Source organism: Rhinolophus sinicus, chromosome 2 (assembly GCF_057876585.1).
Source record: "Rhinolophus sinicus isolate RSI-liver-muscle chromosome 2, RSI-T2T, whole genome shotgun sequence".
Taxonomy (NCBI): Eukaryota; Metazoa; Chordata; class Mammalia; order Chiroptera; family Rhinolophidae; genus Rhinolophus; species Rhinolophus sinicus.
Window position 1 is genome coordinate 6,107,888 of NC_142502.1, and position 16,219 is coordinate 6,124,106.

Genomic DNA, 16,219 nt, shown 5'->3' on the forward strand with positions numbered 1-16,219 from the left:
ATATGCAGTAAAACACACAAACAGCCAGGCCACTCACTCGAGGTGAAGTACGTATTGCCTCACCTGGTTTATTTAAGTAAACTAAATATATTTTTGGAATTTGCTGCTGGCCAATTAACAATGGATCATGGGCTGTAGTTGGCCCGCGGGCCGCAGTTTGGACACCCCTGGTCTAATTGAAATGACCCAAGACCACTACACAGGCTTTTTAAGTTAGGTCAAGGACAAGAAAAAGCAGGGACACAGCTATAAGAAAAGAAGCCCTCGCTGAAGAGGAGAGCACAGTGCTAACAGGTGAAGAAGCCGGCAATTCCTGTTCTTCCTGATTTCCTGGGCAAAGAGAACATCCCCCACGTTAGAAAGGATAGTTTCAGGGGGAACTCGTGCTTGAGATCAGTGAGACCCAAACAAGGAACACGCAAATAGTTTAAGTGCCCTTAGGTCTCCAAACACTTCGGTATGTAATCTCAGAGTCACTGCCAGGAATCTTGGAGACACTGTAAAGAAAGAACAGTCAGAGTTCAGAGTTCTAACGATGGGTATTTTTTTTAACTCGTCAAAATGAGAAAAGATCAAATCTCAAAACTTGAACAGAAGGAGTTTGAAATCAGTTTCAACCATCAACTACAAACAAGAAAAAAAAATAGTGTGAGCACTTACAAAGCCAAATGTAGTCACGAGGAGCCAACTCGGAGTTACCAAAAGTGACTGTGAGATGTCATTCATGAAGGACTTGATGTGCTTATTGTGAAACTTCTTGACTTTAAAGTGATAGCTCACCCCTGGGGTGCACATGTTGAGCTGGCATTGGAGATGGATGAAGACGGAGCCCACGTTTGGATGACAGGAAGAAGACGGAAGGGACAACAAAGAAAATGGAGAAACAAAGGAATGGGGGGAAGAATATACTTCAGGGAGGATTGTTTTAAGGATGGTGGGTTGACCTACAGGGAGATAAGGCCTGGGGAAGGGCCACTGGCAGTAAGTACTAAACTATACACAAGGGCCCCTGCCCTGGCCCCCTTCTGCCCCCCACCCACACCTCTCCCCAGAGGCGCCTCCTGGGCTCCTGGTAGCTGGGACTTCAGAATTCCACCCTGAGACTCAACTGGCTCTGTCTTCCTGAAGGCAATGGCCAAGGGGGTAACTCACGGTGGGGGGCTGGGTTGTGGAGCTTGAACCTGGGAGCTTCACCGTAGGTGGTGAGAGGCCCTTCAAGGAGGTGGGAGTCTGGGAGTAAAAGGAGGGGCCAGGGCCCTGCCAAGAGCAGACGTGCAAGGGGCTTGACAGTTTTAAATCATTACCTTCCAGAGCCTCATGCAGGTGTATTTGTCAAAGTAGATGGGTGAAACATTTTCTTTTAACAGTTTATAGTTTGATTTATAACTTTTTTAAACATTCAGACAAATTACATATTGTTTTACTTCCTCCATGCCAAGAAGTTAGGGGGGCTGTTCAAGGGGTAGGCCTAGCTATGGAAATTATATGTCAGAGTGGGCACTATGGACACTTTTGAACAGGGTGGAAGGAAACCCACCAGTATGATGTCCAAGGTGAAATGAGGAGGTGAGTGTGCCAAGTGTGAGAACTCTCATGTAACAAGTCTGACCTTCAAACAGTGAGAGTACACATCTCAAAGCCTTCTTGGAATGAAGCACCATGAAATCACAGATTCTGTCTGTCCCATTCACCGCACGTTCCCCAGCATCTGGCCAAGTGTCTGACACGAAATACAGGAGTAAATGTGACAACAACAAATAAACAGGAGGCTTCCTGAGTGACATGTTTGAACAGGAAGGTCAAATCTAAGGACAGAGGGAGGGAAACAAACACGTGGATGTTTCCTATGAATTCTCACGTATATTATAGATTGTTTCAGGCAAATGGGTGTTTATCCCATGGAAGAGAAGCTTAATAAAGGCTTAAAATGATCAGATATGATCTCTATCCATCCAAATCTAGAACTAGTATCTAGAAAGGTCCTTCTAACAATAAGAATGCTTCATAATTACAACGGAATTTTGAGCTGGTCCTCTGATCCTCTGATCCCTGTCACTGGAAGCCTTGAGATGGAATTTCTAATGCACTGTCACGATGTTATAGAAGGGAATTCTGTATGAAAAGAGAGGTTGGTCTAGAGAGAGTAATAGCTAATAGTTCTTTAACAACTAAGATATTTTTGTTCTTTAATACATGACTATGTTACGTAAGTCTGTCTTTCATCTTTGAAGAAATTAAGTGCCAGTAGGTCCATAAAATCTAAGAATTAGATCTGATTGTCACTGATATAAATGAAATCATCACACTGCAGTTGGCCATTATGTAGCTGTCTTGCGGCCAGTGTTTTGACACTTCCTCAGTGGTCTGAGGGAGTGCCTGTCAGGGTGGCTCAATCTGAACAGTTCAGAGGACGTGGCCTCCATCTTCCACTGATAACAGAGCCCTCCTCCTCTTGTTAAAAATCAGCATTATTTTCACAAGACCAGTAGGAAATGGGACTTTTAAAGAACTCTTTCTTGCTTGAATAGTAGTGTGCTAATATTTTGTGTTTAAAAATTAAACTTTGCACTTAAAATGTAAAATAGTCCATTTCTGAGATTTTTAAAACACTGGCCTTAGGACAAATAGACTTTCACTCACAGGCCCTTAAATAACGGCACCAGCTTGTGAAGATATCTATTTCTAATGTCCTTGTTCATGATAAGCAGAAGGCAGTGACATTTTCCCTTCATTTATTTACTCAGCGAGTGTTCGTTGAGTCTTACCTTTGTGCTGGGCACTGTGCTAGCTCCCACATCCTTGATAAAGCAGTGAGCCGACCGCTGTCCCCGGCAAGTCACTGTCCCAATGGAGCCTGTTTCCAGGGCGGGAAAAGCAGACATTCACAAATAATTAGACTCATAGTGGAAACTGTGGTATGTGCTATACACATGAGCCTCGAAACTCTTGTAAAGTCAGTTTCGTTTGCTGCCATTGATGCGAGCTTTCTGCGTGCCAACATGCTCAGGTTGGGTGTGTTATCTGTTGTAGAGCGTGATGGTAGAAGACTGGCTGTACCATCAAAGAAAGCCTGTGTTCATAAGCCCCTTCCTATGTAGTCATTCTGTGATGACCACTTTTAACCTCTAAAATTTTGTTTCCTTTTGTGTTTTGTTGTTTTTGTGCATCAATTTTTAATGCGTCTACGGTAGTATATTTTCTCCCCAAAAACAAGAAGTGCGCTCAGGTTAATCAGACCCATCTTCTTAGTTTGAGGGTTAAAATAATGTAGCATGTGAAATTCTGAACTTGTGGCATTTTTATATGCAAAAATCTAACATCCATTTTTGCAAAACCACCATCACAGCGCAAAAAGCAGCTTGTAGTACATAACACCTGGGATTTAGTCGTAGAATTTCAAGCTGGAATTGTGGGTTACAAGCTGTCATTTACTTCATTTGCAACCTGGGTGACCAAAGGCAAGTCGCGAGCAGCTACCAGTAGAAAACAGAACCCTTCCCCCTCTCCTCCCCCAATAGAACAACAGATCAGCCTGGTTAAACAGAATTACATGGCGTCAGTTTTCGTTGACATCTTTGTGGAGTATTTGCTTTAAACCACAGCCTGTTTGTCATAATCATCCATCTGTTGACTGTATACTCAAGTGATACCCTCACTGTGTGTTACGCCTGACTCCGAGGGCGAAGCAGAAGGGATAGCAAGCAGCTGCTAACTGGCCCTTTTGTCGGAAATCTGAGCTAGTTTGCCTTTTGCATGTTTGGATAAGTGGATGTGTTTGGGGACCTGGGGCTTAAGTTATTTTCATTATTGCCTCAAAGGATGCAATTTGAAACAGCCAGTCTGATAAAAAAAAAAACAAAAAACCTTCTACCTAGTTTAAAGGTAAAAGTATGTCATAAAGCTTTATGATAATCAAATAGAAATATCAAATTGCTTATTAATCGTATTAGATTATTGTAGTGGTTAAAGGAATAAATTAGTTAATATAAAGACAGCAAACTTAAATTCATACTATCCATACTTTTCTTAGTATATATGATCTGATCCTATGTACAAATACATATAATACATATACATTATATATATATACATATGCATATATACAGACTTGATAATCTATTGTCTTTCAGCATACTATCAAATCTCAATTATTTAATTGGATACTGGGCTTCTTTAGCAAAATTGATCTCTAAATTTTGAGGGTTTGGGGAGAAAAAAGAGTATTTCTGGGACAACAGCAGAACAACCATTTCAAGGACAGTCTCAGAAGTACCCCTGCACTCTGGAGGCTCAAAACAGCCACTACCAGTCAGTAAAAGCCCGCTGTGTACAGGGAGCTATACTAGGTGATATATATATGCAAACACAGATATACACACACACCGTTTACAGCAACCCCAGAAGTTAAATATGCTTACTGCCTTTTTCACAGGTAGGAGATGACACAGCTAGTTAGAGAGACAGATGAACAGTCCCTTCATTTTCTTCTTCTTGCTTCGTTATTTTCTCATTTCCTCCTGGGCCAGGTACCTGGAAGTGGGGGGACTCTGGGCCAGGCTGGCACTGAGAGTATCCTCCACCCTCACATGTAGGGTAAAGAGATTGTAGAATCCACCGCTGAGAGAGGACAGAGGGTGATAACAGAACAGTGACAACCAGGAAAATATATACATCTTGTCTGGACTGGTGCTCTTTTTCCAGGCATGTTTGGGAGGACTCTGTGTCCTGATATGCATTCTGTGCCTCACACATTCCGATTTTATACAGATTCTTCATTCGCAGACCCGGTGCCATTTAATGTGTTCTTTCAATCCAGCTAGATTTGCAAAGCCCTGGCAGACTATGTTATACTTCTTTCCCTTCTGTATCAAACCAAAGACAGTGCTGGCCACAACACTGATACTTAGTTTTTTTAAGGAAAGACTTCAGTACAGTGCCTAGTGCAGTGCATATTATACTTAAAACCACTGTTTAATATGTTTTCCAAGTTAGACCTTCCCATTTGCCCTCCCAAGACAAAGAATGGTTTCTACCTTCTCATCCAGACAAGACTAGAGAGAAATGTCAGGTCCCCATCACATCAATTTAGAAACCCACCATCTGAGAGAGTCTCAGCAGATATATCACCTGCTAAAGTCAACAAATTCTTGAATTTCTTGTGATTAGTGGAAACGACTCACATCTAACCTTTATTGATTGTTTGGTCTTTTTTTAACCAGTCTGACAATCTCTTGTCTTTTAATCAGTGTATTGAAATAATTAAGTTTTTTAATAGTTGCCCTCAAGTTTACAATATGCTATCTATATTTTAACTAATCTAAGTTCAATTTTGCTCTAAGATCACTAGAGCAAAGAATATGTGTAATGCAGATACCTTATAACAGAATATTCCCAATTCCTCCTTCTAATCCTTTGTGCAATTGCTGTCATTCGTTTCACTTAAAGATAATGCTATAATCACCCAATACATTATTATTTTTATTACTTTAAAGTTATCTTACGAATCAATTAACAAGAAAAATCAAAGCTCTTATTTTACCTTTATTTATTCCTCTTCAATGTTTTCCTTTCTTTATGTAGTTCCAGGTTTCTGACCCATACCGTTTCCTTCTACCTGAAGAACTTATTTTAATATTTCTTACGGGGCAGGTCTAATGACAGTGAATTCCCTCAGTTCTTGTAAAAGAAAATTTTTGCTTTTGAAGGATAATTTTGCTAGACGTAGAATTCTGGGTTAATGGAATTTTTATTTCAACATTTGAAATATTTCACTCCACTCTCTTGCATACATTGTTTCTGATGAGAAGTCGTCTGTAATTCTATTCTTGTTTACTTGCAAAGTGATTTCTTTTTCCTCTGACTGCTGTCATAATTCTCTCTTTCTCTTTGGTTTTCAGTAAAGCTATACTTAGATGTGTTTTTTTGGATATTTATCCTGCTTGCTAAACCTGTGGTTTGGTGTCTATCATTAATCTTGGAAAGTTCTCAGCCATCATTACTTCAAATATTTCTTCTGCTCTCTTCTTTCTCTTTCTGGTACTCAACTTATGTATGTTACCTCTTTTGAAATTATCCCACGTTCTTGGATGTTCTATTTTTGTTATTATTTTTTTCTTTGCATTTCAGTTTTGGGAGTTTCTTTTTATCTTCTTTCAAGCTTACTGATTCTGTTTTCGGCCGTGTCAAATCAAGTCTGTTCACCATCATACAGCTGTACATTTTTGGACTTGTGTCAAGTGAAGTCATATTTTGAGAATGAAGTGTTGGAGGTTAATTGAGAAGAATGGTGATTATTTGGAAGAGTCTGTAAGGGAGATGGGCGAGTGTGCTGGCAGTGTCAGCTGCCCTGAGGGCTCCACGGGGAGCGGACCCTGAATGTGCAGAAGCACCACTCTCAACAGGAATGCAGCTTCGGGCGGATGGCATGAATTCCTGTTAGAACACCTTCTAGCCCATTTGCTACTCTAGCTGTGATTGGCAGGACTGGAAAGGAGAAGGAAAAGGAGGTGGTGGTGTTTACCCAGAGCTGGATGTGGGATTTTGGCAACGCAGGTACAGTAGAAGTACAAAGGCGTCCTGGGTTTAAGCACCCTTGACATCTTCTCATGTGGGGTCCAGGCTGGGAAGAGAGGTGAGAGATGAGAAGACGTCCACGTATCCAATAAGTAAACACCTGCAAGGCTGGAGGTCAGAGCTGAGGCCTTTGGGATGAGAGGGAGAGGAGTGGAGTAGGCGGTGCTCACAGGTGCCGTAGTCACCCAGCTCGTTGGGCAGTGACCACATGGTAGAGGACACATCCGTGCAGAGCCGGCTAGTGGCCAGTTTGTGTAGCCGAGCACTGTTCTAGCCGTGGCTGGTACAGCAGGGACAAAAACAGCAGTGATCCCTGTACTTGTCACCTTAGCATTTCAGGAGCAGGAGACAGGACATAAAGTACGTGAGGTGTCCAGTCCATTAGAAGATGATGAGTGCTGTGGAGAAAATACAGCGGTGACAGAGGTGTGAGGATGAAGACGGGCTGTGGTCTCACGTCCTCGGGCGGTCCCGGGCGGCCTCCCTGAGAAGGTGACATTTGGTCAAGGACTTGAAGGAGGTGGGCAGAGGTCCATGCAGACATCGGGGCAAACGGCTTTCCGGAGAGGGAGCAACAAGCTCCCTGTGGGGGGCACTGAGGAGCAGAGCGAGCCGGGCAGTGTGGCCAGAGTGCGGTGCGCACGGGAGAGGGTGGGCCCGGTGGGTGGTGCGGGCCAGACGGCAGAGGCCCTGGCAGACCACTTGGAGGGCCCTGGTGGTTCCTCTTGGTGACATGGAAAACCGTGGAGGCTGGCATGATATCCGATGTGCACATTCCAGCAGGGTCCCTGAAACTAATCTCGAAAATAGACTGACTGACTGAAGGCAGACAATTTGTGACAATGTGATGTGGTTAAAGGACACAGCTGTGGCTTCAAACAGTGATCCATTGGCATGTATGTGTAGACCCCACGTGAGAAGTTTGGAAAAACAAGAGTCCCCACCCCTGGGAACGCCTGTCTGCATTCAGTCTTCATTTTCCAGGCCCTTGCGTCCTCCTCGCCACTCCCACTAACTTTCCCCTCTCTGCCGACCTTACTGCATTTCGTATGCATGTCTTTCTTGGTTTGTTATTTTTAAACTCCGTTGTCACACTAAGTTTGTGTCTGTCCATTTCACGCATTGATGCTTCTGTGATGAGCACAGTTACTGAGACCCCTCCATAGTCTTCTTAAATATGGTGACGGCTTCCACTCCTTCCCCTGTAACTATATGCTATATCTGTCCTTGTTTATGATATTTTATTGCACCTACCAGGTGTGTCAGGTAATTAGCTAGTTTCTGTTAAAGATGTTTATGTTTGAGCGATCATTGACGTCAATCCTTTTCGTTATATCTTAGGAGAATGTTAGAATACAAATCTGCAGATAGGCTAATTTTAAATTCTGTTTCTTATTTTACCTGGCATTAAAATACATCAAGTCCATTTTTCTCACATCTGAGGCACATAAAGAACCACTGATAAAGGAAAAAATAAATCCTCAAACATTTCTAAGGTTAAATAAAGTGATTTTTAAAATAATATTTCTTAAATATGTCTAGATAAAAATTTAGATATAAACATTTTGTGCCTATACAACTAGAAGGCCCAAATTAAAATTTATAAATTAAATACCAATTTAATTTATATTTAAGCACAAAACCACAAGTAGTCAAATTAACTCTGTGCGTTTCGTATGGCAGATGTCCTCTTACTGAAACTCCATCATTGCTTGGGATGCAAACAGAGCCCTGCCTATTCGGCCGAGGTTCTGCTCTCAGCACGCCTACCCCCCGGCACCGGAGGCCCAAGTTCTTCCAGCACTGCTCCCCCGTGGACCTTCTGCTCACACACTTGGCGCCAGACCTAGAGACACTCACTTGTTGGGAATGCATCCCCGAAATTCTCTCTGCCTTGTTCTTTCCTCATTAGTCTCACAAAACTAAAACATGACTACTCGCTCCCAAGGGGACCTAAAATTCCAACATAAGACAGAATTCTGACATAAGACAGAATTCCTCCAGCAGTTTTTGGTGGAATTGCAGCCAACCAAATGATCCAGAATATAATTTTCCTAATTGTTTAGTCATCGGAATAGCAATTCTGAAATGAACAACTTCTCAAAAAGATCCTTCAGACTGCAAGCCTTTGTGGCCTCCAGTTGGAGAAACATAGCTCAAGTATAACTTGTAAGGTCAAGGATGTAGCTTTTCTTCTTTATAGCATTGGGCGTGTCTGCTGAAATTAATTTACTACGTTTCTCCAAAATATTTCCCTCAGGATTTTCGTTTATTTTCTTGGACTTTTGTTAGGTGGTGACATCACCTGTTTACATTTTTCTAAGTCTTTTGCACTACCTTAGTGAACATTTACGAACTTCTTTCTCAGGGTATGAAATACTATACTACCAAGATCTACATCAAATATAATATCAAAAACTAAAACTATGTTTCAGCATTTTACATGACCAAAGAATTTCAGAATTAGAACCAACCCAGTCAAATTCATGTCTAAAATATCCTGGATAGTCATTTAGCCTGTGTTTGAAAATCCCCCGTTACTAGCTTGTAAGGCAGCTTATGCCATTTTTAAATTAGAAATTTCTCTCTTTTTTAATGAATGTACTTTCTCTGATGAGCTCCCCTGATTAGTCTAGTATCTCTGTGACACCATGCATGGTTATTACAATGATATTTACTATATTCCTTATGCTATACCCTACACCCCCATGACGACTTGTAACAAACAATCTGTACCTCTTAATCCCTTCACCTTTTCATCTTGCCCCCCCCCCCAAAACTCCCTCCCATCTGGTAACCATGTTTGTGCTCTGTATCTATGAGTCTGATTCTGGTTTGTTTGTTTATTTTGTTCTTTAGATTCCACATATAAGTGAGATCCTATGGTATTTGTCCCTGTCTGACTTATTTCACTTAGCATAACACCCTCTAGGTCTATCCATGTTTTCCCAAATGGTAAGATTTCATTCTTTTTTTATGGCTGAGTAATACTCCATTGTATATATGTACCTTCTCTTTATCCAATTGTCTATTGATGAGCACTTAGCTTGCTTCTGTATCTTGGCTATTGTGAATAGTGCTGCAGTGAACATATATCTTTTTGAATAAGTGTTTTGGATTTCTTTGGATAAATAAGCAGAAGAGGAATTGCTGGGTCATAAGGTAGTTCTATTTTTAATTTTTTGAGGAACCTCCATACTGTTTTCCACGGTGGCCGCACCAATTTATTTATATTGAACCAGCGTCTACCACTGTAATGTTTGCCTGTTGCTCTTAATCCTACATTCTAGAAGAAAGAACAAATCTAATGTCTCTTGCAAAGGATAGCTGTTTGCCCTGTGAAGACCACAGCTCCCTCCCCTGGCAAACATGCTCAGTACTCCCGCCATCCTCACATGACAGCACCGGTGACACAAGCAGTGGCTCGGTGATTGCTACGGCCCCGTTTCCATCCAACCCAATTCCTTAGTAGAAACTTCAACAGATTATGTCATCCGTAGGTCTTACCTCAAAGAAACGGGTTTTTACATCGATTTTGTTTCCAGAGTTAACATTATAAATGACTACAAACTAATACTGTGGACTAATTCTGTTAAAAAGACAGGGATGAAACATACTTTAAACGATAACCAAGCATGTTCTGGTGTGTGTGTGTGTGTGTGTGTGTATAGGGAGGGAGGGAGGGAGGGAGAGAGAGAGAGAGAGAGAGAGAGAGAGAGAGAGAGAGAAAGAGAGAGAATTTGTTTGCTTATTTCTCTTACAACTGACGAGAGAACGGATAAAAGCTCTAACAGTCTCCCGCTGCAGGCTAGACCTCAAGGAGATGAGCAGCAAGACCAACACGGTCCCCTCCCAGCTCCTTTCCGTAAGACACCAGGATCTGTATGGTGCTGACAACGCCTCCTAGAAGACCCAGATGAGGTTCTAAACTACAGCCTCGTCCCATGCAGATGGGGCATCCATCTGCCCTATCTTCATTCTCAATGTACAGGACCCCCTCCTGGAGGGGGCGGAAAGAGAATGTGACAAATAAGTGAAATGAACCTTTACTCACCCACTTCCCATCTGGCCTCCCCAAATCCTGGCTGCTTATTAGGGCATAATCAAAACCAAGCTACAGGATGGGCAGAAATGACACGATCTCCTAAGGTCCTACAAAGGCCAGGTCACAGCCGAGGGGACACAGGGCCTGGCCCCCAGCTCACATGCTCCTCCTTCCCAAACACTCAGGGTAGGGGCCAGGCCCTGGCCGGGAATCCGTCGGAGGTCTGGCTTTTCAGTGGCTGGGTAGAAAGTGTTTCGGAGGTGGGCGTTTTTGTCCCCCCAAACCACAACACTGGTTTGTGGAGAGTGACAACTGTGCAAGAGCACTTTACCACAGAGAATGGGAATAACGTGTTTGTAATTCGTTTTTTCTCCACCAGCTGGCTGCCCCAACTCCTTGATCAAAGAGCTCCATCACTTCAGGATTCTTGGAGAAGAGCAGGTGAGTCAGCTTCTCATGAAAGACAGACACTAATGAGACAGTTTGGGCCCCCCCAGGGAGGCAGAGTGTGTGTCTGGACCCTCGGCACCCCAAAATGGGGCAGAGGGCCACGCTGGACATATGTGTGAGGACAGTCTTCTTCCTCTTCTATCCATCAGACCTGACAGGTGATTAATTGGTACATCTGCTGTCTGCCAGAGTGTTTCATCTCCGGCATCCCCAGTAAGCAGCTACGACATAGTGGCAGCTAAATAAACACATCCACCCGTGCCGAGATGAGTTATGCCTAAAAGATCAGCCGCCACACGCCGCCCTAACACGATGTCTGTGGGTGGATGTGCATGCTCTTTCCACCAGATCTGTGTGTTTTGTGTGTGTTACCTACATCTCACTGCTGCCGCTGTCACTCTGGGTGTTTGGGTGTCAACATGTGACTTATATACAAAGTACGTCCCATTTAAAGGACATTATTCAAATGCTATTTTGTGCTGGTGAGACGTGTCAGACTTTAAACAGATGTGCTAAGTAAATAATTCAGGGTGCTAAATAATACACGTGTTCCATATATTACATAGAATATGATATTTGGAAATCATATATGTACACACCCACCCATATACTTTTGACTGCTTAAAAAAAAAATCTCTTAATCCTTAGATGGAATTACAGGCTCCATATTATAGTGTTAAATCTTTATGTCAAGTTATCCTTGAAATGCACCAAAGGGTTGACAACATGACAGCTGGCCTACACTGCGCTCTCGGGCCGAGTTTCTTCCCAAAGGTGGTCTTTGCCATCTCTGACCAGAGAACCTGCTCATGGAGATGCAGGTGCTCAGTTTCGTAGACGGGTTTTGGTTTGTGTGTTTCCCTTTGGTGAGTGTGTGTTGCAGAATTGGACTGCCCATTCCAACATGAGATTAAAAACAGTAAGGGGTTAATTAGGGGAAGATAAAAAAACTGGAATCATTTCCAGCTCCTTGAATTAACAGGTTTGTGTATGCCTCCTTCATATTTTCATACTGCAAATTTCCAGAATAGGAGACATTCATGTTCATTCAAATACAAACAAAATCGATTACCCTCCATTGCAGGTTAGAGTCAATAACAAACTCCCCCAACCATACATATTGATGAAAACACTTCTGTCTCACAGCCATTTTCCTGGGAAAGCCTGAGAGGTGTTTAAGGCGAGAACCACTGGTGGTTACCCTGGCATTTCTGCTCCGATGATGGAGCCTTCTTTCTAACTTGTACCAATATTTGCTCATTGTTTCCATATTTGTTTTAGAGTCGCTGGGTGACTAGTAGGGAAAGAAGCCAACTATCATCATCTCCTTAGATTTGCATAAAATTCAGGCCACTTTCATCCTTATAGACATTTAATCCATCCATAATCAAAACCAATATGACTGATTAGTTGTACAACACGGCAACGTAGTGTGTCACAGCAGTATTGATCTGTAGCTCCTGAAAAACCATGCTTCCTTCCCCCCTTCTTTCCTCTCATTTGGCAGAACTTACCGAGTACTCCTCATGTGCCAGGTACCATTCTCGGCTGCAGGGACAGAGGAGTGAAAACGAAATTTCTATCAGGCTCACATTCTACTTGGGGAAAACTGTGTGTGTCATACACGTGCAAACGTGTTCAGTATATATTATGTTAGATGGTTATCACTACAAGAGAGAAAAATAAAACCACAAAGAACAATAGAGGGTGCTGGAGGGAGAGATGAAATTCTATATAACGTGGTCCGTAAAGTTCTCGCAGATCAGGTGACATGTGAGGAAAGACCTAAAAGGTGATATCTGGGAAAAGAGATTTCCACATAGAGAATAAAGCAAGTACAGTAGTTCTGAAGTGATGGTGAGTCATGCTTATTTTATGTAAAAAGATTATAAAATATAAGGTGTAGCTGGCATGTGGTGGGAAGAAATCCAGGGGAGCGTGAACTGGACGCTGAAGAAGAAAACATTTCTAGGAGGAGCGCAGACCATCTGTGTCCCATGCTGATCCCGCAGGATGAGGGTGAAAATGGAGCACTGGGGTTCAGAATTTGGAGGTCACTGCTGACCTTGACCTGTCTACTGGTGACGGAGCCTGCCTGGGTAGGGTTTGTGTGAGGGAAGAAGAGGAATGGGAAAGAACAAATATAGATCTTTTGAGGGATTGAGCTGTAAAGGAAAGCAGAGAAATGAGGTAGCTGCGAGCGGGAGAAGGTGGGATCGAGAACCTTTTCTTTTTTATGGAAAAATATGCACCATGTTTATGTGCTGAAGGAAGTGATTCAGTAGAAGAAGGGGGCACTGATGATGCAGGAGAGAGGGGAGAATTTCTGGGGCAATGTCCTTGGCTCGACAGCTCCCTGACTGTAGGCTTGGCAGAATTGTCACCAGAGACAAGAGTGTGGGCAGCTCCCCCCCCCCGCCCCCGTTGCAATGGGGAAGGCAGAATATGCAGGAAGATTTTTACAACTTATTTCTCTTTTCCAGTGAAATAGGAAGCAGAGAATGAAGATGGGGGGAAAGTTTTATAGGGAGAGGGGAAGATAATGAAATGATTGTCATCTAGGAGGGCAGGGAGTGAATAAACTTTGGAAACTAATAAACTTGATGTGAGAGCAAACAGCCTGGGTGTTCTTCTGTCACATTCAACTGTGTAGGCACAGATGGAAAAGAGGCAGAGAGTTAGGTTTAGCCAGCCCTCCAAGGAAAACAAAACACGAGAGAGGCAAAGGCGGTGCAGATGGACCTCAGGGAAAGAGTATAATGACCGAGCATGAGATCTTAGCCGGGTAAGAAGAGAAGTGGGATGAGACGACAGTGGGATAGGGAAAGGTATAGGATCCATTGGTGACAGGTCACAGTGGTTCAAAGACATTTTCAAGTTTGGGTAGTAGAAGGTTTAGCTGGAAAAGTAGGTGTTGGCCGAAGATATGATGCTTGATGCTGAAATCGTGGAGGTAGCGCAGTGCTCAGCCATGACAGCATCAGGGGAGGACCGGCATGTTGGCAGCCATGAGGGTGCAGGACAAGATGGCTGAGAAGCTGAGGTCACGGGCTCGGGAAGCCAGGGTGTTGGATATGTCGCCTATGTGGACACGGAGATCCTCCAGAATTGTCACCAGAGCAGAACTGGAGAGAGTTATGGTGTGTCAAGAACTGAAGCTTCAAGAAATGGGGCAGGGTCGGGGGAGAGGATGAGAGAGACAGAGGGAGGTGGGTGTTAGCTGACTGCAGAGGAAGAAGTAGGCCCTAGTGGAGCCTGATGGTTTGGAATTCAAAACTGGACGGGTTTAGAAGGAGAAAGGAACGCAGTTCCACTGAGAGCCCTGCAGAGCCCTTGGTGGCACAAAGGATGCCGTGGAGAAGACATTTGAGGAGGCTGAAGGTGAAGTAGTGTCCTCAGGCATAAGCCAGTTTCCATAATGAAAACTATGAGGAAAACAGGAGAGTAGATTGATGTCACAGAGCAGTGTCCGCGACTGACCCTGAGATCCCCAGCTCAGGGACAGGAGCTGGGGCAGCTGAAGGACGGGGTAGAGAAGAGGGATATGCAGAGCTGTGCATGGGGTTGAGGGTCAGACCAGAGAACAGCCGGGGACCTCACTGGTGACTGATGTAAACAAGACACATCACTCAGGATATTTCCATCCTCAAGGTACGTGACAAAACCTAGTGGCCTCAGGACAAATGGTCACGTGAGGCTCTGGAGAGGAAGCAGAGAGTCCCACCCCACCAGTGCTGCCCGTGGCAGGGATGGGGGTGGCTCCCCAGGAGCTGGTCCCACTCTCAGGCTCTCTCCGGATGCTTGAGGCAACTTACATTACTGGATGGAATGAAAATTTTATATTAATGGGTCTTACAAGTCATTTTAGTCTCTCTTACTTGGCTTTTCCATTTGTAGAAAAGTAATGCTCAGTCATCTCTTAGAATTCCTGTAAATAGGCTTGCAATGTATGTTGCAAATATTCAGTGCTACATTAAAATGTCATTGATTTAAATACTCTTTATACTCCAAAAAAGACTTCTCCCACAAGTATATGGAGAAGGGACTAAGAAATCAATTGGTTTTGACCTCCTTTCCAAGAACATTCCACAGCCAATGCAAGTTGAGATACTTTTTGGCATCCTGTCATCTGAAACATCTGAAAATGGAGAGAAAAAAAAATCATAAATTGCAATCCAGGACACAGTCTGTTGCTCTAATTATATTTTAGTTGTTGTTTGAATTGTTTCCTCCTCACATTTGATTTCAGCCACCTAATGATTGTTTTTCTATGCAAGGAGCAAGGTCCAGCCCTTTCTCTGGCCAATTTACTTCTTCAGTAGATGACAGATGTCCAGGGTGCAGAAAACATTATTAGCAGCAGAACAGAGAATACACACAGCAGTGTGGCAAGCCCCCCACAGAGGCTGTCACCAGCTCCCCCAGGCAAAGGGCCTGCAAATGATGAAAAATAAAACTAAGATTTCTGAAAACTCAAGGAGGTTTTTAAAAAGCAAAAATTCTAATATACATAGAAAATAGGACACAGCAAGAGGAAATGGATTAATCAGAAGTCCGTGCTCCTCTTATAAAGTTATATTACATGTTTTAATCCAAAGAGGAAGTGCTGTCATAAACTGGTTTTCATTCGTTTCTAAATGATGACCAAAGATTAGTGAGCTGAAAAAAAAATGTTTTTAACACAAGGGGAACAAAGAAAGGAAGTGGAGGCAGCCTGGTATTGGGGAAAGGCTGTCTTTTAAGCACACAGCCCTGAGTTCCAATGCAGGGTGGTGGGTTTCCTGCCTGTGTCAAGTTCAGCAAAGGACTGAACTTCTTTGTGATTCAGTGTCCTCACCTGTTACTTCCCAGGGAAGTGTGGACTGGATTCGTCTGCTGGGTTGGCACGGGCACGTGGTACAGGGTAGTAATTCAGTCCACCATATGGCTGATCAGGGTTTCTCTCCTCCAAGGGGGAATTAAGAGATAGCAGCCAGGGAGGGCGTCCTCGGGTGCGTATGCTAAGACGGTACAGCAGCCAGAATTTCAGGGGGGGAGAGCAAGACAGTCCCTAGCCTGTGCTGAGGTTTCTTTTATAAAGTTGTACCTGAGCGCCCCCAAAAGGATAGTCTGGGAAATTCCACGGCAGAACAAAAACAGCCTCCTTCCCTG

General features: G+C 43.4%; 1 protein-coding gene across 2 annotated transcripts in view; it reads left to right on the top strand.

The window, feature by feature from the left end:
* The window catches only part of PRKN (parkin RBR E3 ubiquitin protein ligase), a 1,116,534-nt gene that overhangs the window by 936,964 nt on the left and 163,351 nt on the right, over window positions 1-16,219 (top strand). For both annotated transcript variants that reach the window (XM_074333793.2, XM_088795206.1), the window contains exon 8: window positions 10,998-11,059. In XM_074333793.2, coding sequence (XP_074189894.2) covers window positions 10,998-11,059 — 62 coding nt within the window. The remainder of the gene's footprint in view (window positions 1-10,997; window positions 11,060-16,219) is intronic.